Source organism: Sciurus vulgaris, assembly GCF_902686455.1.
Source record: "Sciurus vulgaris genome assembly, chromosome: 18".
Classification (NCBI taxonomy): domain Eukaryota; kingdom Metazoa; phylum Chordata; class Mammalia; order Rodentia; family Sciuridae; genus Sciurus; species Sciurus vulgaris.
Genome location: NC_136479.1, coordinates 9,537,548 through 9,563,118, shown reverse-complemented (window position 1 = coordinate 9,563,118; position 25,571 = coordinate 9,537,548). Strand labels below are relative to the sequence as shown.

The following is a 25,571-nucleotide window of genomic DNA, read 5'->3' as shown; positions in this document are numbered from 1 at the left end:
TACGTCCTACCCGAGGCCCTACAGTTAGGCCAGCCAGACACTGCGGTGCAGTGCACACCGGGACCCCAAGGAGGCACAGGATGAGCCCAAGGGATCCTGGAGGCTTCACAGCACGGGGACACTGCAGCGGCTCTCAAAGGACAGGTGGAGACACCCTGGGACAGCGGTGGGGTGGCACACACAAAGCCCGCCTGGCAGAAAGGCCCAGAGCGTGACCCCGCTGTGGCACGGAGCAGGCACCTCCAAAGGCCGTGCAGCCAGGACAGGGGTTCAGCACCTCCCTTCTCCTACTAGCTCACGGGACCCGAGTACAACAAAGCAGCTACACCCCTGTTGATTCACCTCCAGGACACAGAAAGCCACCTGCTTCATAACCACACGTCCAGATCCAGGGCAAACGGTCAAGGGGAAGGATGTGAAGGAGACCTGGCACACCGCAGGTGACACGTCACCACAGGGCCAACACTGGCCCCAGAAGAAGGCGGCATCACACCAGAGCTCTCTGGGAGAGCAGCGCCCAGGAGCAGTTGCTGGGAATGCTCCTGCCCTGGCCCAGCAGCAGCCTGGGCAGCCTGAGCAGGGGGAGACGTACTTCAGGCCGGAGGCCCCTCACCCTGCCGCACACCCGGCCTACTTCTCACCCAGCCACCGGGTGGTCTCTGCTTCCTCCAGAGGCATGGAAGTGGGTCAGGCTCCCAGGCAGGACAGCGTGGATGCAGAGAAGGGGCCACTAGCACCTCAAATGGCAAGTGCCAGCTGGTGGGGGACGCCTCTGGGGGGTCTTTCTGAGGTGCCCTCTCCTCACTCCTCACAGGACCCTCCCGCTGCTCAGCAGGACATCTCAAGAGCACCCTTGGCCCTCGCTGTCCTCCTCGCCCTCACTCCTGCCCTCTCACCACAGCTCCTGGGACCCGCTCCTGAAGCCAAGTCCTGCGGCTCTGCTTAAGAGAACCTCTCCGACCACCTGGCAGGCTCACCCCACAGTTCAAAGCCAATCTGATTTTGGCCATGCTTCTTCACAGACCAGCTCTGGGGGTGGGGGAGCCACAGCAAGCTCAGCGCCCACAGGGACCCTACACAGGCCCTGCACTCCCACTCTCCTGGGACTGGATGAAGAGACAGCCCTAAGAGGTACTCTGGTTCCGACAGTCAGCTGCCCGGCCATTTGCTAGGGCCTTGCGGGTGAGGCCAAGGGGACCCAGTCACAGGCACTTACAGCTGGTGTGGAAGAAGGCCCTTCTGCACAAGGACCCCAGCCCACCCCTGCCTCTGCACCTCCCCACGGAGAGCAGGAGGGGCCTGAAGGCAGTCAGGACCCGGCCACTGGACTCCAGGCTCTCCAGGAAGGCTCCACAGAACGGAGCAGGTCATCTCCCAACAGCGTCACCACAACAGAGGCGGCCCCAGGCCTGGTGAGCACTTAGGTGATCCTGCTGGACATGGACACTCCAACAGGAGAAACTAGACAGAGCTCTGGGACAGCAGCTCCGTCCACCCCTTTCATTTCCACCTCCTACACACCAACGTCCACTCAAATGCCTCTCAGCTCACACATCTCTCCCGAGAAGCAGCCGGTCCTCAGTTACAGTCTGCTTGGTCTCTCTGTGGCTTTCCTAAAGACAACCTCATGGCAACCAGAAGGGGCTCTTAACCCAGGCAACCAGAGGGCTCCGGGGTCTGTGAATCAGGCCAGAGCCTCCCCTCTGCTAATGCCCGTGTCCTGGGCTCCCTCGCCCCTGTGCTCTTGAGAAGGTAAGCAGTCTCTAGTTCTTACTGTGAGCTGTTCCTAAAGTGTACATGCTCTTCTGGCTTCACTGACTTAACACAGTACTTTTCTACCAGAATATACAGAATATTTCCAAAGCCCTCACAGCCACGTAGTTACGCCATTACAAATCTTATAACCAAATACATTTCCTCCTGAGATGGAGTGTTCTCTTCTGATTAGCAAATGCACCAAGCACCAGAGTTGCCTGGGGCTCCCACCAGACTTGGCACCCACAGGACTGAACAAGTGAAAAGTCCAGAAGTGGGGCCTCCAGCAGAGGGACTAGACGTAGGAAGGCAGGGCTGGTTTAACAAAAAGGCACTTGGTCCTCGAACGCTGCCAAGGACCCGCTGAGTATTAGGCCTGGGTTTGGACCTAAGGATGAGGCGCTGGAGATGGGGCAACAGCCAGGATCCCCTTTTGCATTCGATTCCCAGTCAAATAAAGGAGACAGACTCGATTCAGGGACACAAATATGTCATTTTAAACCAGAGTAGATGCTACGAGGAAAAGAAGATGCTGCTGGAATCTCCAAATCAACAGCCTACACCATCTCGGAACTCATAACAGGGCCTGTGAAGTCCCTCCTCAGGGGCCTCGGAGTGGGTGGGGCAGGGGAACAGCCTGCCCTTAGCAAAGACACCCAAACCTGGAAGATCCATCTGCACCTCCAAAAGTAAATGTTTTCTCCCTTCTGGGGCAGTCACTGTAAGACTGCTGACAAATTCTCTGAAATATACTTAATTCCAGTGCTTTCAGAATTCTTCCAAGCAATGGAAGGCAGGCAGGAGGGGGAGAGAGAGGGAAGAGAGGAGAGAAAAGAAGAAGGCATGTAACCTTCTAATTATTTATATGTCAATCTGCAAAAATAAAAAAGGACTTCACATCTAATGTTCTTAACGGAACACTTCCAGTAAAACACCTCCTAGCAGTGCAACCCTCAGCGCACGAGGACATCGTCTCCATCATTCAAACCCGCAGACAGAAGAGCAGCATTGGAACCCGTCACCCAAATCGCCCTCTGTTCGTCTCAATTTGGAGCTCAAACATTTGTCCTCCTGTCACAATGCCTTGCTTCATGAAACTTTCTGAAAGAGCTACACTTTAAAATTCACCAGAAGATTCAGGGACGGTCTTCAGAAAAGGAAAAACGGGAAATCCCCAGGGAACCCGCGACTGCACCATGACACGGCAAGAACAGGCCTAGAGACCTGGGCACGAGACAGAGGCTCAGAGCAGGCAGCATTTCAGAGAAGGAAACTCCCTCTCAGGGGCAGGGAGGGACAAGAGGTGGCCTCCATTCAGAACTATGGTCGTACTTGGGTGGACCCAGCCAGGGCTGGGAGGGACCACAGAGACCCGGAAAAGCACAAAGCACCATCCTGGCCACCATGAAAAGCAGACATGGGGGGTTTCTAGCACAATCTGCAGGCAGACAGAGGCCCAAACTCCATCCTGCCACTGTGCGTAGGACCATGGACACCCGTCTCCCTCCTGGGAATCGAGAGAAAACAGCACAACCCAGCTCATCAGCCGCCATTAGAATTAACCTTGCTCAAGGTACGTGAAGAATTCCTCGTGCACAGAAAACGTCGAAAACTGAGGAGCAACAGCTATTAAAATGGATTTTGTCTATCACCAAGGGGTGGCAGCCATGCCAGGGACCTATGAGGTCCACGCTACCCTCGCTGCTCAGCCCAACTTGGGCCCCAGTGAAGTTGCTGCTAATACAGATCAGTCTCTGCGCAGGACTCGTGGGAAAAAAATCAAAGAAACACTGTGCCACCCACTGGCTTGAAGACGGTGGTTCACCCATTTTACGAACGAACCCCCGAGGTTCAGGAATGCCAGCTCTCGAGGCTTCACAGCTGGCCAGGCGAGGCTCCCACAGAGCCCAGCCCAGGCCTGGACACCACACCGCTTCCCGCCACACTCCGGCGGAGGCAGAAGTTTGCAGCGGTTACCTGTAGGTGCCCCTCTTCCCAGTCTGTGAACCAGTTCCTGGGCCTGGACATGGGAGGTGAGGATTCAGATGCAGAATTAGGGCCAACTCCTAATAGGAAAGTGTCCGAGACCAGAGAGTCTACAGTGCGCTGTGTATGTGAATAGTAACTACTGCTGGCACAGCCGCTCAGAGCCTGAACTCCACTGCGAATACTGAGAGGTGACAGGGAGGTGAGAAGCAGCGGGTGGGGCAGGCAGCAGGCAGCCGAGCACACAGTAGCTGCTCAACAAACACTGGGGACAGCAACCGCCAAGCAGACCACCAGCTGCCCTCAGTCAACTAACACTCAGAAGTGGAAGAAGTTCATGTTCAAAAAGAGCACACGCGTGTGCACACACACACAACAGGTGGTATGAGGGAATTCAAAACCAGAATTGGTGGGAGAGAAGTGGAAAGTGCAGCTCTGGGGTAGATCACCTGCCTGGCACACAGGAGAGCTGGGTTCCATTCCCAGGGCGGAGGGGCACAGCAGGGGAAAACTGGCAGGGGAAGAAGGCACGGCTGCTTCAGGCAGGGATGCCCTCTCTTCAGAGTGCCAGAAGGAACAGCTACGCAAAGACGAGGGGCCTTCAAGTTACTGGCACAAGAAATGGCACTGGGGCTTAGCAAGGAAGCAGGCAGGCGTGGGTCTGGGAGAGTTTTAAGCATAAGAGGGCATGAGCTAATAGACACTTGAAAAAGTGACGTGCGGACCAATTCAAATGAAGACACTGCAAAAAAATGTCAAACTTAGATGACATCCAAGGGCTGGTGCCAATTTTATTGCACAATAATAGTGTGCATCGTTTTTTCAAATCCTTACCTGGCAGATTCATGCACAACCAAGTATTTATAGATGATTAACATCTGGGACTTGCTTTAGGCACTCTAGCCAAAAAGCAAGCTAGAGTAGGCAGCTAACAAGAGCAGAGGCAGGTCACAGCCGCAAAGGCAGGTCACAGCTGCAAAGGCAGGTGACAGGGCGCAGAGGTTTGGCAGAGCGTCCATCTACTTCTGCACGTTTTTGTTGGAAATGTCCAGAAGACTGGGATCTTCATTACAGCAAGACATACTTTAGGCTGAGGTCACAGCACAGTGGCAGAGCGCTTGACTCGCCTGTGTGAGGCACCGTGTTCAAGTCTCAGCACTGCATATGAATAAATAAAACAAAGGTCCATTGACAACTAAAATAAAAAGACAAGGCATACTCTGTATACATGTGTCAAAAATCTACTCTACCATCATGTGTAACTAAAAAGAACACAATTTTTGTAATTCCTTAATGCCAAAATGTTAAGCAGCAGACACTAACAGATGCTAGAAGTTTTACTCTGTGGCCATGTAGCGGCAGGGAAAAGGCATCCTGGCCTGGCTGAGTCCTCTGAAAGCCAAGGTCACATCCCCATTAGCAATGAACCTGGGTGAAAACCCAGGCCACGACCATCCTCCTGCCCTCGGGCCCAGAGCCGCCACATATTAAATGACCATATCTCTTGCACAGCTGTGCAACCTCCACTTCAGAGAAAGAAGCCAAAACAAATTAGCCTCGATCCGCACAAATGAACCCAAATCACAGGCTGTGACCCTGCTGGTGACCAGGCTTGAAGCCCCCCAACACCGTGACCCCGGTAATTAGGAAAGGATGCGACTCTCATACACTATTTGGAGATGCAATCACTGGGCAAGAATTAGCTCATTAGCCGCTGTTCCTGGCCAAAATACCCTGCCTCAGGGTTCAGGTTGTGCAGCTGCGGTGCTGATTCACCCTTCTGAAGGACCGTCACTGAATGGCTCAAGCAGCGAAGCAGGTACAGCCCAGAAGGGAAGCCAGCATCCTCAGTGAGGCCCTGGAGGGATCTGGTCTTCGACTTCCAGAAGCCATGCAAGAAATTCATCTGCATGATGCTACTTGACCCCTTAACCCCAAGGCACAAAGCCCACTGGGAGGACAGACTCTAATCAAAGGCCCAAACAAGAGGCCCACTCATCACTGGGGATTCTACTCTGTCCCTCTGGAATCCCTCACCCTGCTCTACAGCTGACCAGCCTCCTCCTCTTGCTGAACAGCTCAAGGAACCTCCAGCCCAGACTCACCCCAAGCCTGGCCTCTTCCACCCCGTTCTCCATAATGCCCAGGAGGCAGAACAGATGGGATCTGTTTCTCACCCCACTGTCCACTGGAGGAGGCACTGCCACCACCTGTGGAATCTGCCCCAGGACGCCCTCCCTAGTCCATCCCCAAACACAGCTGGGACCCTAGTTCCAAGCTCGAGCCACAGGGCTACCTGAGGCTTCCACAGGGCACCCTCTCCTGTGCCCCACTCCTCTGCTCAAACCGCGCTCTCTGCCTGGGATCCCCTTCCGTGGGCTCCTGGAAGGATGCTGCTGTCGGCCTGAGATCCTGAGTGCCACCCTCGACTGGAGGTGGGAGGGGTTTAACGGCCTCCCTCTGTTCACTACTGTACGGAACTGATTTTAAAAAACTGAGGCTTAGAGATGTAGGAACCGTCCCAAGGTCACAAAGTAAGTGCTGAATGCAGAGATGGGTCAAGATCTCTCTCACTCGAAAGCTCTTTTATTAATCACGTGGAGACAATCTTACATCCTGATGGCCGCAGAACAGAATTAAGCTCCCTTCTCACTCCGTGGAACCAAACAAGTGGATTTTTCCAGTAAGCGTTCACCAGATGCGAGGCACTGAGCCCAAATGCTCTTTGCCCATCAAAAGACCCTTCCTCCCGTTTCACTGAGGGCGATAATGTGCTCTACCAACAACAAAAATCAAATTTGTCAGCATTACTAGCAGGGTAAGATCATGTCACTGAGAAGTAAAAGGAACTGTTTTCAGGGACTTTCAGGTAACTTTAAAAATAGTTAACTTTTGAGGGGTGGACAGAGATGAAATTCAAACCCAGGGCCCCTCACATGCTAAGCACAGTCTACCACTGAGCTGCATCCCCATCCCTCACACACATTTTTTTCCCTTCCTCTCCTGAATCTTGTCTGCTGCCCAGGATGCAGATGTGATTACTGGGAATGCAGCAGCCATCTTACAGCATGAAGTGATCTGAGAAACGCAAGCCAAGGCGGTATAACACAACACGGGAGTCAATGGCATTGTATTCCTTGGCTCATGCATTCACTGAACCCCTTTCTCCTAAGCCCCCTTAGGTGTGAAACACTGTGCAGGCCCCTTGGGATAGAACAGCCAAACAGAACCAAGGTTCCAGTCCTGTGAAGCTTCAGGGGGGAAAGGCATTATTAAGTAGTGAATGTAGTGACATTAGGGGATGAGAAATGCCACAGGAAGAAAAGAACGGCACACTAAAAAGGAAGGAGGTGGGAGAGATTGCACTAGGAGATTTGAGGGACAAATGAGTGGACGATGAGCAAAGTAAGGACACCTGATAAGGTGTGGCCCACCCCACTCCCACACCACCTGAGGAAAGGAAGGAGCCAGCGCAGCTGCAACAACCGCCCGCTCCACGCTACCAACACCAGACCAGGGCCTCAGAGGCACAGCTACTGCACACGTGTTGTTGGGTGCTTTGGGGTGCTCTGTTTCTTCTCGGGGGTCGGAGGAGGCAGACGTGGTTGCAGTGCTAGGGATGGGGCCCAGGGCCTCCGCACGCTGGGCAGGTGCTCCACCACCGAGCCACACCCCAGCCCCATCTCCATTCTTGAATGGCATGGCTCCCGCGGGGCTTCTGCAGCCCAGAGGTGGCATGCCAGGACCCTCGGCTCTGCTTCGGCCCTCACCCAGCTTACGCTTGGCGCCTCCAGGTACGAACACCTCTCGAGGAGGGTCTGCTTCATCTAACCACCCGTGGTGGCTGTTTGGGGGCAAAAGCCAAGTCTGAGGGTCTTGGCCCTTCTGTGCTCAGCACCCGTCCACACCGGGTGAACTTCTGTTTGCTCAGTCAACAAATACTCTGCAAACCTCCATCGCTGGACTTGACAGTTGTCTCTAAGCTGCACTGCTACTGCTGCCAAGAACATCCCCTCCACCAGCTTCCTGTTGCTCCAAAATAAGGAGAAGTTGCTGGGCAGTTACGTCACTGCCACTGCTACCGCCTGCGGGGCCTTCGCACGCTGGCTCCATTTAAGATCCAGGCTTCACGCAGTGACATGGAAATCGCCACCTTGTGAACCGTGAGGAAAGGCAAGACTTGGAAAATGATTTCCTGTGAAAAATCAGGTTGCAAATTCTGCCTCTCTGAAGGCAAAGAAAAGCCAGGGGGCTAAACCCAGCCACCGGCTCGGCTGGGCTCATGGGGCTGCTTCACTGTGGAAGCCACACGCTCTGGCCTTGCCCTAGCAGGAGTCCCCCAGCGAGTTGCTCCTTTGTTTCACTTAATCCTCTGGACTTAGCTGCCTGCTTCTCACTGGGACGAGATCAGGAATGGTGGGCACACCCCCCGCCCCCCGCGGATCATTATCGTAACCTTTCAAACCTTCTATCCTACTTACTGCTTTCTGGTATTTTTTATCTACCTCCTCCTGCTTCTGTGCTTTGTGGGGAAAGTCATGATTCAGACTCTCTCCCCCTTCTCCCTTCTCCACAGCTGCATGTCTTCAGCATTCTGATGAGCCACCCCACTCCGGGTTTGGTGCAGATTTTGTGGGGAACATCTGGCGTCAGATACTAACGGCCCTGACGCTTAGCCATTCCACATGAGCACGTGCTTCAAAACGCAGATGTTTTTGCAAATGTACCTTGCTACTTACGCCCTATAAATTTTAGTTCATCAACAAAACCCGAGTCTTTGATAGGAGTCTAAAAGCATCAAAGAAAACAAACAAGCGCCCAGCTTTCTCCTGGAATGCGATGCTACAGGAGATGCTTGTGATGTTCCCGTTTTCCCACCGTACATCCATCATTTCACGCAGAAAAACACCTAGGTGGGCTCAGCGCAGCTCAGGGGCAGAGCGCTTGCCTAGTACATACACAGCCCTGGGCTCATCCCCAGCACAGCCAAAAGAAAGAAAAATACCCCAGAAACTTACACTAGTCCCAAAATAGGAAACAGTTCATGCGACTCCCTGCGACTCAGGGTACCTGAGAAAAAGTCTCCATAACTTCCAGTTTAGACAGCACTGCGTTCGGTATTTACCAAGTCCACATCACTATTCCCAAAGGAAAAGCCAGCCAGGAAATCATTCATGCCAAGGATTCCTTCATCTTCCGCAGCCCCAACAGCAGGAGCCCCGTGGGGATGAGCCAGGATGGCGCCAGCCCGAGCTCTAGTGAATGGTTCACCTGGCCTCAGCCTAGAGCCAAGAGCAACGTGGGATTTGTGCCATGAAAACATTCACCCCCTGGGCCTGGGATCCCACTCCCGGGAACTTATACTGAGGAAGGAAACTGACAGCGGGAAAGGGCGAGAAACGCACAGATACTCAGGGCAGCCTTCACCTGCAGATTCAGAGCAGATGCAGCCTCAGCACTAACCCAGGTGGAAACTGCCAAATACCTGTGATACACTGAACAGCAATAGAAATGATGATGTGCCAGCCTGCCCACATCCTGCTGTGGAGTAGGAAGGAAGACCTCTTACTGAAAAGGATAATTTGAGTAATATGAACTGCACTCGTCTGTTCTGTATTACTATAGCAAAATACCTGAGGTAGGCTAACTTTATAGAGCCAAGAAGTTTACTGAGCTCATTTGGGGAGGTTAAGGGTCTAAGATTAGACGGCACCACTGACTTGGCCTCTAGTGAGGGCCAAGTGCAGAAGACATCAGGATAGCAGAAGCATGGGCAGGGAAAGATCACGTCTTGAAACGGGAAGCCAGAAAGTGATTCAGAGTTAAGCTCACTCATTAAGTCACCCTCAGGAGTCTCTCAAAAGCTATCTTAACCCCTCCAAAGGCCAACTCCACTCGTGACCTCAGGACTTCCCACTAGGTCCCACCTCACGAAGGCTCCACACCGTCTCCCAATACCACCACACTGGGGACGGAAGCTTCCTGCCCCTGAATCCTTGGGGGACAACGCACATCCAAACCATAACACCAATCAAGAGCCTTGAGAAACACTCCCACCTTCCAACACACAAGTCCACTCCAGGAACCAGCCGAAGGGAATAACAAAAACTAAAACAGGAGTAGCTTCAAGAAAAAACACGTCTATGGAGATAGCACAAAGTGTAGAAGGGAACAATGTGAGAAACAAAGATGTCTCCAAGCACAGAAACCCCTCCTTGTCCCCAGCGGCCATCACAAGTGCTATTCACACAGGGAAGGATGCGGAGACGCGTGTGAACTGCTCCGTGTACAAAGTTAACTGTTTTGCAAAGCTGACCATCAACTTAGAGATTCAGAGTGATGTGAATTATGCGAAATGAACAGCCCCGTGAAATAAAGGGGAAGCCAATTCCTCATAAATAAAACATTAGCCATGACTGTGTGCAGGTGGTTTTCTTTAAACTTCTGTTCTTCCTGGACTTAAGGATTCCAAGTTGTACACCGCTCCTACATAACTAAAGGGAAGTTCCTACTTAAAACGTAATTTAAAATCTATGTAGAAACAAAAGAAAACATCATGAACAGAATAGAAATTATGTGTACATAGCTAGCACGGGTGAGACTGGACGTGAAAAAAAAAAAATGCACTTACCAGCCTGAGAGTGGAGACAGCCACACGCTGGAGTCATGGAATTTAGGACTCTTTCCCATTGGGAGCTATGATGCTTTTATGATTGAAAGGTAACTTTTTTTTTTTTTTTTTTTTAAATGGTACTGGGGATGGTACACATATGCTAGCCTAGTGCCTTACCACTGAGCTATATTTCCAACCATGAAAGAGGTGATTTTTTGAAGTACAGAAACCAGAGCCTTCTCAAGCCATCCCAAGTCACTGCAGGACACTGCAGTGGAGACCTACTTGCCATACCTCAAGCCGAAAGCAGCAGCAACTCAGCACAGAATGGACAGAGGAAACTGCAGACAGCAGGCCATCCCGGAAGCCACACGTAGACCCCTAAAAACCCAAAGTGAGCCACACAGAGTTTATAGTTTACTTGAAATAAAATCTTAAGCAAATGTTGTAAATGTCATGGTGCTAATCGTAGTATGATTTGCATTTTTCAAATAACCCAACACAAAAAAAATTGACTCCCAATTTGGAATTACAATCCCAAGTGTCTCCGCCCTCCTGTGACTACTATCTGCTAACTTCCCCTTTAGACCACCGACAGCACTTGAGGCAGATGGTTATGGGGACATAAGAATTCTAAAAGCTTCCTGGTAACTGAAACTCACAGCTAAGTCTAAGCGACATATTCAGTTCTTCAACCCAGAGAATTCTTGGCTAAAAAGTTAGTTACATCTGACCAACAAGAGGCTGGATTAACTACAGGAAATGGCTCTGCAATCTTGAAATGCAAGAATCATTCACTTCCATGAAATCGGCTGGCTTTCCCCAAGGATCTCCACAGGATACTCACTATGCTTGGCACTTTCATGCTTTATCTCTTAATAACTACAACAGACCGTTTTATCTTGGCTGTCTAGATGGGAAGCTCAGGTGCAAGTGGACCATCTGAGATGGCATATGTAGAAGTGGCTGAAGTCCCTGCCTCACCCTGAGAATAAGCACCCCTTTGAACTGTGTGGCCTGGGTGTCCTATGCGCCTCACCTGAGCCTCAGCCCTGAGAAGCAGGCTTCCAGTGAAGGAGTCAGGCCTACCCCGTTCCGTTGCATAGTTCCTCCCGAGAACAGCCAACTAGCACATGCCTGCAATCCAGCCACACAGGAGGATCACAATCAAGGCCAGCCTGGGCAACAGAGACCCTATCTCAGAATCAAAGTACCCAAGAGGCCCAGGATGCAGCTCAGCAGTAGAACACTTGTCTAGCATGCACGGCCTTGAGATCCATCCCCAGCAATACACACACACACACACACACACACAATGGCCAACTGGAAGATGTGCAAAATTGACCACCAAAAGGTTAAAATCTGTAAAACCCTCCCTTCGATTTTAGCACCTAGATTAGAATCGTTAACTCGTTCAGATCTTAGAAAGCCTAATCAAAAGAGCAGACATTTAAGTAGAGAATCAAGAAACGAGCACCCTTGGGGCTGGGTTGCAGCTCAGGGTTGAGTGCTTGCCTGGCAAGGGTGCGGCACTGGATTCGGTTTTCAGCACCACACAGAAATAAAGGTATTGTGTCCGCCTGTGACTGAAAAATATACTTAAAAAGAAAAAGAAATGAGCACACTTGATGGTCAATCCCTCCCTGGATTTCAGTAGCATGAAACAGCAGGTCAGCAGCCCCCAGCCCCGTGCCACTCTGTCCCTGCCTCAGCAGCGCGTCCCGCACTCTTCCTTGCTCCCCCAGGCCAGCTCCACCTGTGCGTGCCACTCTCCCTGGCTCTGGGGTGTGTATTATCGAAGACCCGCCAGCTGCAGATGAGCATGTGCTGAAGAGAGCAGCCCGACTCGGGCATGAGGCCCAGCGACCTTGAGGAGAGTGGCAGCAGAGCCCGGGTGGGCGGACACAGCAGGAAGTCAACAGATAATTCAGTGTGGTCAGAGACCAGAGGGCTCCTCAACACACAGTCCTGGTGGTACATTTGTAAATGGTCTGAAGAATGAAGCATGCGGAAAGGGCTGGTGTTGGCTACCCCGGAAACAGCGCCCCTCTAGAGAGGCAGCGCCAACGTGAAGGACACCTGGCCATCAGGACGGCAGGTGCTGACAGCACTAGAGCAGCCTCAACTGGTCCTGAAAGGCCAAGGTGGTCCACACCCCAGATCAGCCTCCCGTGGTCCTTCAGAGGGAAAAGCTTGTTTGCAATCTGAACTTGAAATGTCATCTTGGACACCAAATGTACAGGGTTTCCCTCCAGGGTCCACCCCGACTCCACTTCTTCGTCTTCTGTACTTCTTAAAAATCGTGACTTCTGATCTTCTTATCTACTTTAAGTCCAAACTCATGCATTATAAGCAGGCCAAGCACTTTAACTGTGTTTTCTAGCACAGCTGCACCAGGCGAATGTATATTAAAATCTCCTTTTTATTATAAGGAATTTCCTTTTATTCCTCTTCCATGTTAGAGGCAGGGCATTACACTGACTTTTCAATCACTTTGGTAGGTAGATTATATTTGCTACTAATGTCATTTCAGGATAGTAAAGGAGTGTTACCAAGTATGTTTATAAAAGAGACACTGAGTCTGCTAAGATCAAGGCTACCAATGCCAAAATAGCTGGGTGACAGATCAGGAGGTCAACTTTTATCAGACATCAACCTCTAACCAAGGAAAGCACAGAGAGAACGCAGCAGAGACATTCAGATTACAGATGGAGTGCCTGAAGCCAAGATCAAACCTACAGGCACAAGAGTGACAGCACAGTACCTTGCTTTGGGACATCTACAGAATCCACACATAATGGGGAGACAACGGGATCTGCCACCGCTGCCTGCCCCCTGCTGGGAGGAACGCGCCCACTTTCCTTTTGAGGAAACTCCTGCACCCTTCTTGCACTCCTCTCTGGTGCATGTTTATTTTACCAAACGGAGCACAACAGGGCTTCGTAGAAGGACGGCAAGCTAGCTCCCTTTTGCAGTGTTAGACAGGACACTGCCGTCCCTCCTGAGGACACCGTCTCAAGCAGCTCTGCGATTCCACCTGTGGAACACAGGCTGGGCAAGTTCTCAGGCAAGCTTGCCACCACGTCCCCTTTCCGTCCATGGAAGACCTGGCTAATCACTGTTCACACTCATTCCTGCTGACCCCAGTGAGGCCCCAGAATCCTCAGCCAAATCCCAGAAAGCCACCACCAGAGCTGGCAACAGGATGAAACCTACAGACCCTTCCTGTCTGGGCCCTTGTTCCAGCTGGGGATGGTGACGAGAAAGCCCAGTCCCATGCTCCCAAGGCTCTCTCTAACCCAGGACAGCTTGGGATTGAAGCCCACACCCCCCACGTTTGGCCTTCTCCCTCACAATACAACGATCTGCACCTCAGGAGGGCCACGGAAGCAGCACACTCTCCCTTTCCACAAAGGAGAAAAAAAGAGTCTGAACCTCCAGGCAGAAACAAATTTGAAGCTTTCATCAAAAGCTAATAAAGGTCTCCCGGGGTGTTGGACAGAGACGGAGCAGGGTCCTGAAGTCAGCTGCACAGCACGGTTTTCAGTCCCTATGCAGACCTCACTGCCCAGTCACCCAACAAAGACAAAGGGACAGCCAATTAGAATTAGAAAAAAAAAAATTTTAAAGGGGGTCAGGGGACACACACTAGACAGGGAGGGCTAGGAAAATAACACCAGGGAAGCTCAAGGTCAAGTGAAGACCAGAGGCCAAAGGCCATCTCAGTCAGTTTTTTCAATGCTGCAACCAAAAGACCTGAAAAGAACAATTTCAGAGGAGGAAAAATTTATTTGGGGCTCATGGTTTCAGAGGTCTCAGTCCATAGATGGCCAACTCCATTGATGTGGGTCTGAGGTGAGGCAGACATCAAGGTGGAAAGGTATGATGGAGGAAAGTCACTCAGGGCATGAAAATCAGAAAGCAGAGAGCTCCGCAGGCCAGGGACAAAATATAAACCCCCGCAAGCATGCTCCTAATGACCCACCTCCTCAGTCACCCCCTACCTGCCTACAGTTGCCATCCAGTTAATCTCTATCAGCAAATTAATGGATAGATGAGGTTAAGACTCCCATAACCCAATCATTTTACCTCTGAACCTTCTTGCATTGTCCCTCATGAGCTCCTGAAGAACACCCCCCACCTAAACCATAACAGGCCCCAAATGCTTATGAGGGAGAAGTGCAAGGGGACCCACAAGACCCCAGCCCAGCCTCAGCATCCCTAGCCACTTGCGGCCAGACTCCAGCACGCCAAGCTCCTGGCAGAGGCCTAGAGCCACACTGAGTGCTTTAGGAGCATTGGCACACACACACACACACACACACACACACACACACACACACTTCTGTCCACCTGCTGCCTCAGGGACCTGGTGAGGCCCTCAGTCACAGCCTTCTGCTCCCCGTCAAGCATACCATACCCAGCTAAGAGGCTTTCCAACGTGTTATATGTGGACACGGAAGAACCCCAGATTCCTTCTGGATCCTGCTACTGAATGCTATCTTCACTGTGTGCAGAGAGCCCACTGAAGACTGCCGCCAGCACAGAGGACATAGAGCCAAAGGAGGGGAGAAACCACGACGCCCCCAGAGCCAAGGCCACCTGAAGACAGGAACCAGGGCTTGGATCCCAGCCAAGCCACCATAAACTCCCCAGCTACTTTGTCTTGGGTCTCTGCCACTCAGACCAGGACCAAACTGACACACTGCTCCTGGTGCTGCCACTCAGCAACCGCGGCACTGCCGGTGCTTCTCAGTGAGAGTGGGACGTGGCCTCCCAGTCAGCAGGCCGTCCTGCAGGGCACCCCCTCCAGCAGGCTCCTGCTCGTGCCGCCCCCCCCCCCAGGGCTTAAGGAGATGAAGATCCAAAGGCAGGGCTGGGGGAGAGGCGACACCACCCAGGGCACGTTCCGGTAGTGCCAGCTGCCCAGCCACCGCGAAGAGCTGAGGACGGGGACCGTGACAAAGCTCGTCCCGCAGGAGAGACAGGGGAGCAGCCTGGGGCAGGCTTCTGAAACAACCCTGTGGGTTTCTCAGCACACCGTCTCCACCCCTTCATGAACCTGGACGAATGCGAAGTCCCTGTGGATCTGGCAGGCTGACAGGTGTGGGGGTGAATCTACCTAGGCCCAGAGAACACTGAACCTGCTCCATGCTGACACCCAAACCAGAAACCCCGTTAGTCAGGACTCAACATTATAATCGAGTCAGCTTGTGATTGGTTTTCTCTCAAAGATCAAAAGCAACACACTTGGGGCTGGGGAGATAGCTCAGTAGGTAGAGTGCTTGCCTTGTAAGCACAAGGCCCTGGGTTCAATCCCCAGCACCAGAAAAAAAAAGAAAAAAAAAAAGCAACACACTTAAAAATGCCAGATGGAAAGACACCTTCAGGAAAGACTGGAACCAGCAGTTCAAATGACAGTATCAGGAACTATTGATTTCCATTCCTCCCATTTCGCCACTGGGTTGTTGCCACTTGGGGTTAGGATCCAACCACAAGGCATAAAAGTAGCCAAAAACTTGGGGATTTCACTGTACCCTCTCAAAAATGCAACAACTAGATCAAGGACTTGGGAATTAGACCAGAGATCCTGCAACAAATAGAAGACAAAGTAGGCCTGAATCTTCATCATGTTGGCTTAGGATCAGACTTCCTTAACAAGACCCCCAAAGCATAAGAAATCAAAGCAAGAATCAATAAATGGGATGGACTCCAACTAAAAAGCTTTTTCTCAGCAAAGGATACAATCAATGTGAAAAGAGACCCTACAGAGTAGGAGAAAATCTTTTCCATGCGCACTTCAGATAGAGGACTTATCTCCAAAGATTATAAAGAACTTCCAAAACTGTACATCAAAAATACAAAGAACCCAATCAATAAATGGGTCAAGGAACTGGACAGACACTTTACGGAAGAAGACATACAGATGATTAATGAATATATGAAAGTGTTCAACATCTCTAGTAATTAGAGAAATACAAATAAAAACTCTAAGATTTCATCTTACTCCAATTAGAATGACTATTATCAAGAACACAAACAATAATAGATGTTGGCAGGGAAGTGGGGGAAAAAGGCACACTCATACATTGCTGGTGGAGTTGCAAACTGGTGCAGCCACTCTGGAAAGCAGTATGGAGAATGCTCAGAAAACTTGGAATGGACCCATCATTTGATCCAGCTATCCCACTCCTTGGTTTATACCCAAAGGACTTAAAATCAGCATATCCAGTAACACAGCCACATCAGTGTTTACAGCAGCTCACTTCATAATATCTAGATTGTGGAACCAACCTAGATGCCCTTCAACAGATGAATGGATAAAGAAACTGTGGCATATCTATACAATGGAATATTATTCAGCCATAAATAATAATAATATTATGGCATTTGCAGATAAATGGAGGAACTGGAGAATATCACACTAAGCAAAATAAGCCAATTCCAAAAAGCCAAAGGCCAAATGTTTTCCCTGATAAGTGGATGTTGGGGGTTGAGGAGTGAGAAGAATGGAGGAACTTTAGATTATGTAGAGGGAAATGAGAGGGAGATGGGGTATGAAAGACAGGGTGGAATGAGACAGACATCATTACCTATGTACACATATGATTACACAAATGGTATGAATCTACATGGTGCACAACCACAGAAACAAAATGATGCACCCCATTTGTGTACAATGAATCAAAATGCAGTCTGTAAAAAAGTTAAAAAAAATAATTTTTTTAAAAAAATGCAACAATGTCTCTTATCAGCTGGGCCATACAATCTTCTTGGATCCAATCATGGGGCCAAAGGATAGTCACTGACTGTCCATGGCTGGATTAGCCAATCTCCTCCAGAACATGGGGGTAGAGGGAAGGACAGGGTCAACCCCATTAAATCAGGTGGACAGACGGGAAGGAGTAGTTCACCATGGAAATTCAGGGCAGAATAAGGGTTAATTTTATATGTTAATTTGAAGGGATCACAGGATGCCCAGGTATCTGATCAAACATTATTTCTGTGTGTGAGGGCATTCCCAGAAGAGACTCGCATTTGAATGCGGACTGAGCGGAACAGAGGCCCTCACCCGTGTGCCTGTGCATCGTGAAATCCACCGAGGACCTGAAGAGAACAAAACACCTGGAAGGCAAATTCCCTCGAGCTGCAGCACTGTCCTCCTCCGCCAGTCCTCAGGCCTTTCCACCTTCAACCGCATGTGGAACAGCTGCCTCTGGACCTCAGGCCCTGGAACTGTACCACTGGCTTCCCGGAGCTCCGGCTCACAGGCCACAGACCGTGGGTACCACACTCACGTTAGCCAATACTTACAATCAGCCTCTTTCTAGAGATGCAGACCATTGGTTGTTTCTCTGGAGCACTGGTAGCCCCAGGAGGTAGCTTCAGTCTGATGGGCCTGGTCAGACTTCAAGATGGCCCCTGCCGTGTGCCACACCCCTCCCACGTTACATCCGGGCTGATCTGTGTACTCCAGAATACAGCTTGGTTGTCAGCTCCAAGATCAGGTTATAAAAACATGGTGGCTTACATCTTGTGTAAGCTCTTGCTCTTGAGCTATGCACTATGGGAATTAGCTAGTATCGTCCACAATCCTACAAAGAAGCCCACAGGGCGAGGAACTGAAGCCACCTGCTGACAGTCACGTGAGGGAGCATGAGAAGCGCCCCTCCAGTCCTGGCCAAGTCTTCAGAGGGCAGCAATTTGGGACAGCAGCTTGATTATCACCTCCTGAGAGACACTGGCCCCCCAGCCAAGTCATTCCCAAACTCCTCACAGAAAGTGAGGATTATAAACATTTGTTGTTCTAAACAAGTTTGGAGATGATTTGTTACACAGCAAGGGTTAACTAATACAATAAGCACTATCAGAACATGTCCCCACAATAATCCAACATGTATCTGCTTGCGACTGCGGTTATGTGTGTCCCTCCAAGTTCAGGTGTTAGAAACTTAACGCCCAATGCAGCCATGTTGGGAGGTGGGCGATGTCACAGGCGCTTAGGTCATGAAGGCTTTTGTCCTCTCCAGTAGATCGACGGTATCACTACAAGAGCGGGGTTGTTTAAAAGAAGTGAGCTCTGCTCTCTCCCTCTCGCACAACCTCCTCTGTGATGCTTCTGCCAAGTTGTGACACAGCAAAAGGCCTGGCCTAACGCAGCGCCTCCATCCTGGACTTCCAGCTTCAGAACCACGAGCCCAGTTCATTTCTGTTACCAGATCACCCAGTCTGTGGCGGTCTGTCACCGCACAACAGTCTGCCACTTCCTTCACAGGAACTGCTCCTGTAAACTGTCTCCTTTCTTTTAACATCTGTCTCATAGTTGAGTTTTCTTAATTCAGCAGGAAGCAAGGCAGTCAATTCTTCAGAGGAACGTGACTGTGCGTCCCTAACTGCTTCTGATTACGATGTCTCCACACGGGGCCTAGCAGGTGCTTAGGGCCACAAAGGCACTGAGCTAGTACATGAACTCGTTCTTGGTTGAACTGTGACAGATGAAAGGAAAGCCATCAACTGAGCAAAAGGAGTCTCATCAAATGCGGAGTTTTGCTCAGTGATGTTTCAGGCTCACAACATGCACTCAAAGCCAGCAACACGTGAATGCACTCTTGGTATTAGAATGTTTACACAAAATAAACTCCACATTTCCAAACCTGAAGTCGCCTGCACCATGCTTTCTGCACCATTTGCTGTTAAAATATATCTTTTGATTAGGCGAGGTTTCTTAGTAACATAATTTTTACATTAACAAAAAACAATGATCGTTAACATTTACTGAGCTTGCATGAAGCACATTTATTGAGCTGACAAATGGTCTCTCATTTTATTCATGCAATAACTCAATGAAGCAGAGAATTTTCTTATCTCATTTTATAACTAAGAGAACCAAAAGGAGAGATTAAGTAACTTCCCAAGGTCACACCACTACTAAGGAACACAGCCACGATCTGACCCCCAAAGTCCACCTGCTTTGTCGCCCCCACCACTGGAGCACACATGGGCCCGAGAGCAGGGTGGGGCCAGCACACACTCCCCACCACCTGCACTCACTGCCCCACCAGTACAGCCCTCCCAGCCAGCACCCACCACCTGAGCAGGTCCCCGTCTGGCAGCAGACACTGTTCCTTCTGCGGCCAGAAGCAGAAGAAAGCTCTGACAGCTGGCAGAGGTCAACTCTGTCAGCAGTTGACCTTCTGCAAACCCACACATCCCACTGACCACTTGGCTTTCTTCCATTTCTCCTTTTGTAATATTCATCTGTTGAAGCCGGCTATGGTTGTGGTGCACACCTGCAATCCCAGAGGTCCCCGAGACTGAGGCCGGAGAATCTCAAGTTCAAAGCCAGCCTCAGTGATTCAGCAAGGTCCTAAGCAACTCAGCAAGACCCTGTATCTAAATAAAATAAAACAAGAGGGCTGGGATGTGGCTCAGAGGTTAAGTGCCCCTGGGTCCTCTGTTTAATCCCTAGTACCAAATATATACATATTCATCTGTGAACAGATGACCTTCTACCTGCAAAAAGCAAACTTTCAGGTTGTTTGAACTCATTGTTCCAATGAGGAGACTTCATATTATACAATTGCCTAGTCAAGAAATTGTTTTTCTCTACCCTATCTGTGGGATAAAGTTTTTCCCAGAATTATCGTAGTCTAAAACACACTGGGACAATACTCCCAGCAGCTTACACGTGCCCGGCACCTTACACACCCTGACACACTTCCCTCCCCACGCAGTCCATGCAGATGGGCAGGCTGCCCTCTCCGTCTCGTGGACGGGGAAACATGGCTTGCACAAGTTGAGCAATTCACCCAGAGACACAATTTGCAAGTAATGGAGCGGGGACTAGAGTACAAGTCAAGTCTTGACAGAAGTCGGTAAATGACAGGGAATCTAATCCTTTCTGTCACTTACGATTCAAACCCGGTATCTCTAAAGACTTCAGCCCTTGCTACAGACATCGAAGGCAAGCATGCCACAGAGTTTTAGCATGACCATGTGAAATGGAGGGCCAGCTGAGACAACACCAAGTCAGGCACCTACCACCATTTATGATCATCATTTAACCGGATCTGAAGCTCTTGAGACGTCATTTTAGGATGTGAACAAAGGGGAGAAGCTGGAGGATCAGAGCTTGGTAAGAGGTCAAAGTGACAGACACAAATGCTGCTGACATCACCACACACACCAAGATGGAAGATGCCATCGCTGCAAATCTGCCTGACGCTGGGCAGCCTGATGCAGCTGCAAAATGTACTTCTCTCCTGGTCTTATTTAAAAGCAATTTTTAAGAACCACCACCAAACTGCTTATCGCACCTAAAATGGGGGGAAATACTGCAAACAACCCAAATGTTAAATTGACCATATTAAATTGACCAATTTAATATGGTCAATTTACTATGGTGCATTAACTCCATGAAATACAACATCCAGCTATATAAAAAAGGTTAACGGAATAACTGCTTCTGCAGTAGGAAGCAGAGCAAGGAGGCAGGCTAGAGAACGGGCTGGAGATTGTGAGTGCAACTTTGAAAACATGTTCCCGTGTGAAAGTTAAGTACAAAATGATGTTTTATGGGGGTTGGGGGTTTGGGGATGTTTAATCCACCACAGTTTTAATAAGATAAACATCACAGAAAACATGACTCTTAAGTAAAAATAGGCTCAATCATACCCATAGGTAGAGAATCAGAAATGAAAACTATTCTGCCACCTCATCTTTCTCCTGTGATTTTATGAGACCCAAAACCTGGATCCACCGTGGTGTGCACAGCTGGGCAGCAGCGCCACCTCTCGGGCAGCTGTGGAGGAAGCGGGGCTCAGCACCTGCAGAGGGCAGGTGGAGGCCGCTGTCCAGCCTACAAATGCACCTGGCCCCAGCAGCTCTACTTCTGGGAATGCTTCCAAGAAATGCACTCTCGCAGCGACACCTGACAGACACGGGGTATTGGCTGTGGCACTATTAGTAGTCACAACACTGGAAAATCCCCAATACCCAGCTATTGGCAGACTGGCTAGACAAATTCTGGTGCCATCAGACAATGACACCAACAGGACAAAGATGGTGGCCCCTTGCCCAACAACAGAACCCTCCCCCAGAGGTGACGTGAGTGATGAGTGGGAACGGGAAAAGGCACTGCCAGCCACGTGTGCACGCGCTCTGCATGTGGAGACAGAGCCTCCCCACAGCTGTGACAGCAATGGCCTCAGGGAGCACCAGGTGGCCGGGACCAGAGAGCACGGGCTCAGTTTAACCTCTGGTATTCTGCACCACGGGCATCACTTCACCTATTCAGTGAGCACAGGTAAACTCTGTTTCCTCTGGTTGAAACGCGTGTGGAAGGTGTGGGCCTCCACGTGCTCGCCCGCCCCGCCCTCCCCTACCTCGCCAAGGCCTGGACTTTCACGGTGTGCCGCTCCTCCTGCTCAGCCAGCTTCCTCTTCAAGGAGTCCACCTCCTGCCGCAGCGCAGCCGAGTGCTCCATCTCGCCGTCAAGCAGGTTCCGCAGGGATCTGGGAAGAGGGGCCTGACTGTTGAGATGCCATCAACTAGGTCCATCGAATCAGAAAACTGTCCTTGACCTAAGTCAGGTCCACACTCATCCACTGTCCTTAGGCCTCTGCACAACCCCAGTTCAAGTCGATCTCGTAGAAACCTGCTTTAGGAGATGGCAAACACTGGCCCATCACCCAAGAGCAAGACTCACAGGAGCCCGGGCTCATCTGTGGTCAGGCTCCGTGGCCCTGCTCACCCAGGAGCAGGCTGGCCATCTGACAGTGTGGATCAAGGAAAGCAAGGACTTGGCAAGTCCGGGGAAGTCCTTTTAAAGACACACCCCCAAAAGGTGTAGGACATTAAACTGACTCATTTTGTCACAGATGCACTGAGTAAGAGATGTAGCCAAGGAAAGAATGTCAGAAGAGGCCAAAAGAATAAAATGTAGCCTAAAAATAGAACATACACTCGGATCATAGGACAGTTGTCCAGGCTCTTCCTCACCGCCCACGAAACACGGGGAGCCCGATCGTCCTCAGCCCTTCTGACTGAGCAAACAGGTGCAGGGCCATGGCAGGGCTAGTGCTTTACATTCCCAGGCTTTGTGACCCTCCAAAACATGTTCTCTGGGTGTCTGTCACTCCTGGGCTCATACAAAGGGAAGAGACCGTAGCTCGCCCCAAGTTTCCACCCAGAAACAAGCCACACGTGGCTCCGTAGGCCATTTCCTTGGCTTGCCCAAGTGACTAGTTCCAGCCAGCAGTGACGGACAGTGGTGCCCCTGCAACACCTAGAGGATACTGCCACACGGCATCAGGATGCAGACAGAAGTGCCTGCCCCGGAGCCCAGCCCGCTGGTGACCGAGCCCTCCGGGAGCTGAGCAGACCCCTCCCGGGCCAGATGCCCCAGCACAAACATGCTAGGGCTTTTTTCCTTCTCTAGGAAGAAGACATTAACAGGCAGTGAGCACTGTTCTTCAAGGGAAGACAAATCCTGTGCTCTTCCGAAGCGAACAGTTCCCCCCAGCAAGGAGAGATGCCCACGAGGGCTGAGGGCCCTTTGAGGAAAGGGATTTTAGTTGGAAATCGTGCCGTCTCTAAAGACTCCTTTTAGAACCTCCCCTTCTGCTCTGGAGATCACACCCGCTCGCTCTCACGTTCCACAAGGATGAGGAAGAAGCTTGTGAAGGAGAGCACAGAATCAGATCTAAAAGACGACGGACCCGATTCCCACTGAGGGCAACGTGAGCACAGCCTCACATGCTCCCAGAGCATAGGCCTGCCACCTCCCCAGAGGGGAGCACTTCCTGTATAATGGCAGGCAGGCCCCTACCGACCACACCAGCGCCAAGGCAGCTTCTGGCAGAGAAGGCGGGAGCAGTGGAGCCAACAGCAGGCGCTGTCTGACACTGGTTTCCACTGGGAAGGAAAGAATAAACCCTTTGCCTCTGGGTGTCTTCCAGGGGCTTTTGGGAAACTCCAGAGAATCCAAATGTCACCCTGCTGGGTAGCCCCGATTTAGACAAGCCCTCAGACAGGGTTAGAGCACCTGGACCAGAACACAGGCCCTCAATCCAAGACCACTCTCAAGGGCCTTGGGATAGGGGGTGCCCAGGGGGCTTATTTCTGAAGTGACAACAATGTTCTAAAACTGACTGTGGTGACAATCACACGTACCCATGAGTACACTGAAAACCGCTGGCCTGCACATCTCAATAAAGGCTACTTTCTAAAGCAAATCAAAGGCTGCTCTTCCAAATTCTTGTTCTAAGGTCATGCCCTTCTTCTCAGGTTCTCATTCCTCACTTGCACGTGAGCCACACGAGACACCCAGGTGGCATGCCCAGACAAAAACTCAGACATTGCTGTTGCACTTGCCAATGAAGCAAAACTGCCTTCACCCGTTACTCTCTATGCCTGAGGAACGATGTCAAAAGAGACCGAAGAGCACGATACCTGTTCTCTTCCTCCAGCTCGTCCTTCCTATTCATCATGGCCACGATGGCTTGTCGTAGTTCACCTACGGAGAGAAAACAAAGCCAAAGTCAAGCAGATCTTACCTGGAAGACCGTCAACTCACCGCTCTGCATCAGCTGCCATTAGGATGACTCGTCTGGGAAGTTCCCTGTTCCTTTCAAAAATCATTCCGGATAGACTAGGAGCTCCAGCAGGCTCAGCTGTGTACTTCCCCAGACGCACAAAATGCAAGGGCCGGGCAGGACGAGAACAAATGGGGAGCCATTCCCTTGACAACACGCTTAGCTTGCAATTCCTAAGTGTTCGGCAAAGTCCCGGATCCTGGACAACACCTATTTTAAATAATGATTTATTCCTCTTACAGTTGTTTACCAATCTAGTGACGCTGGTTCCACACTGGCACAGAAGTAGTCATTCAGGTTTTACAAAGGCCCTGGCTCGCCTTCACTCCCCTTTACAGCCTATTACAGGGGACACCACCGGGGTCTTCGAAACCCAGCCATGAGCACTCTCAGAAGCTCCTCTCCCAACATCCTCCACAGGAAAGCCTGGGTGGGCAGAAACCACACCATCCCGTCACCTCCAACCTAAGTGTTGCCACTGTGCTTACGCTGGTCCCTGCCAGATCACTCAGTCAGAACTGAAGAAAGGGAATTAGAGTTTTTCCCGGAGAGCCAAGGTTGTTGGGTCTACTTCCTTTAATGGACCCTGCGAACTGTATTATCCCTGCAGACTGGCTACTAGAAGCCCAGAACAAAACTTGTCTACCTAGCAGGCAGGAGTATGTATACTTTGCAGCCCACTGAACCACACAGGCCCAGGTGATGAGGCCACAACAGGGACACTGAGGGGCTTAGTTCCCAGCACCATGCTACAAGACCACAGCCATGTAGGATCCTTGCAGAATTTCTCAATCTTGAAATATTTCTTAACAACAAAAAAGCAAAAAAACACACTTCCAGAAAATAATAAAGATTAGAAAGAGGAGGGCCAGGAGGGAAAGTAAGGTCAGTAAGTCCACAGTGGAGTTGAACAGTCTTGAGAAACAGAAGGGCACGGGATAGGAAAGGGTGAGGCCAGAGCACAGTGAGCTGCCCGCCTGGGCCACACTCTGCAGGACTGGAGGCGGCCCAGAGCAAACACGTTCATTCACTCATACTGAGCACCACTGGGCTAAGCACCTTCCCAAGTAAGGTACTCAGGGCCCCAAGTCACCTAAGGAAGGACCCCTGAAGGGGGACTCCTAGCCAACAAGAAAGCACGTTCACATTTGCCTGTGACAAGAGTCTGGAAGAATTTCCATTCTGAACTAGGACCTAGTAACTAGGGTAACTAGGGTCCCTGCACCAGCGGCTCAGTTGTAGAGCCCTTCTCTAGGGGACGGGGGAACAGTCCTTCCCTCCTCCCTCCCTGGGCGCTCCAAGGATCAGAGGAGAGATTAGGCAGGATAGTGCTGCCAGGGCGGTGCCTCTCAGTCTACGGCTGGAAGCATTAACAATTTAGAGCTCATCACTGATAAGCCTGTGGGGAAAAAGGCATTTATTCTCATGCTACCGTGGCAGGGGACAGAGGGACCCTAGATGCAATATATTATGGAAGACAAGCAGGATAAAACCTCTGGCTCTTATTTCCAGCAAGCCCAGGACAAGCAGCAGCTACATGCTAGGGCCCACACTTAGGGAGTTGCTCCCTGCTCCAAGGTCTGTCTGAATCTGAGTATCTTAAAGGCTCTTTCCCGTTATAG

The 25,571-nt window shown here is 50.8% G+C and overlaps 1 protein-coding gene across 6 annotated transcripts in view; it reads right to left on the bottom strand.

Annotated features, from left to right (window-relative positions):
• The window catches only part of SNX29 (sorting nexin 29), a 389,392-nt gene that overhangs the window by 260,103 nt on the left and 103,718 nt on the right, over positions 1 to 25,571 (bottom strand). For all 6 annotated transcript variants that reach the window (XM_079121408.1, XM_079121409.1, XM_079121411.1 and 3 more), the window contains 2 exons: positions 23,807 to 23,870; positions 21,739 to 21,867 (listed from right to left, as the gene is read on the bottom strand). In XM_079121408.1, the coding sequence (XP_078977534.1) occupies positions 21,739 to 21,867; positions 23,807 to 23,870 (193 nt within the window). The remainder of the gene's footprint in view (positions 1 to 21,738; positions 21,868 to 23,806; positions 23,871 to 25,571) is intronic.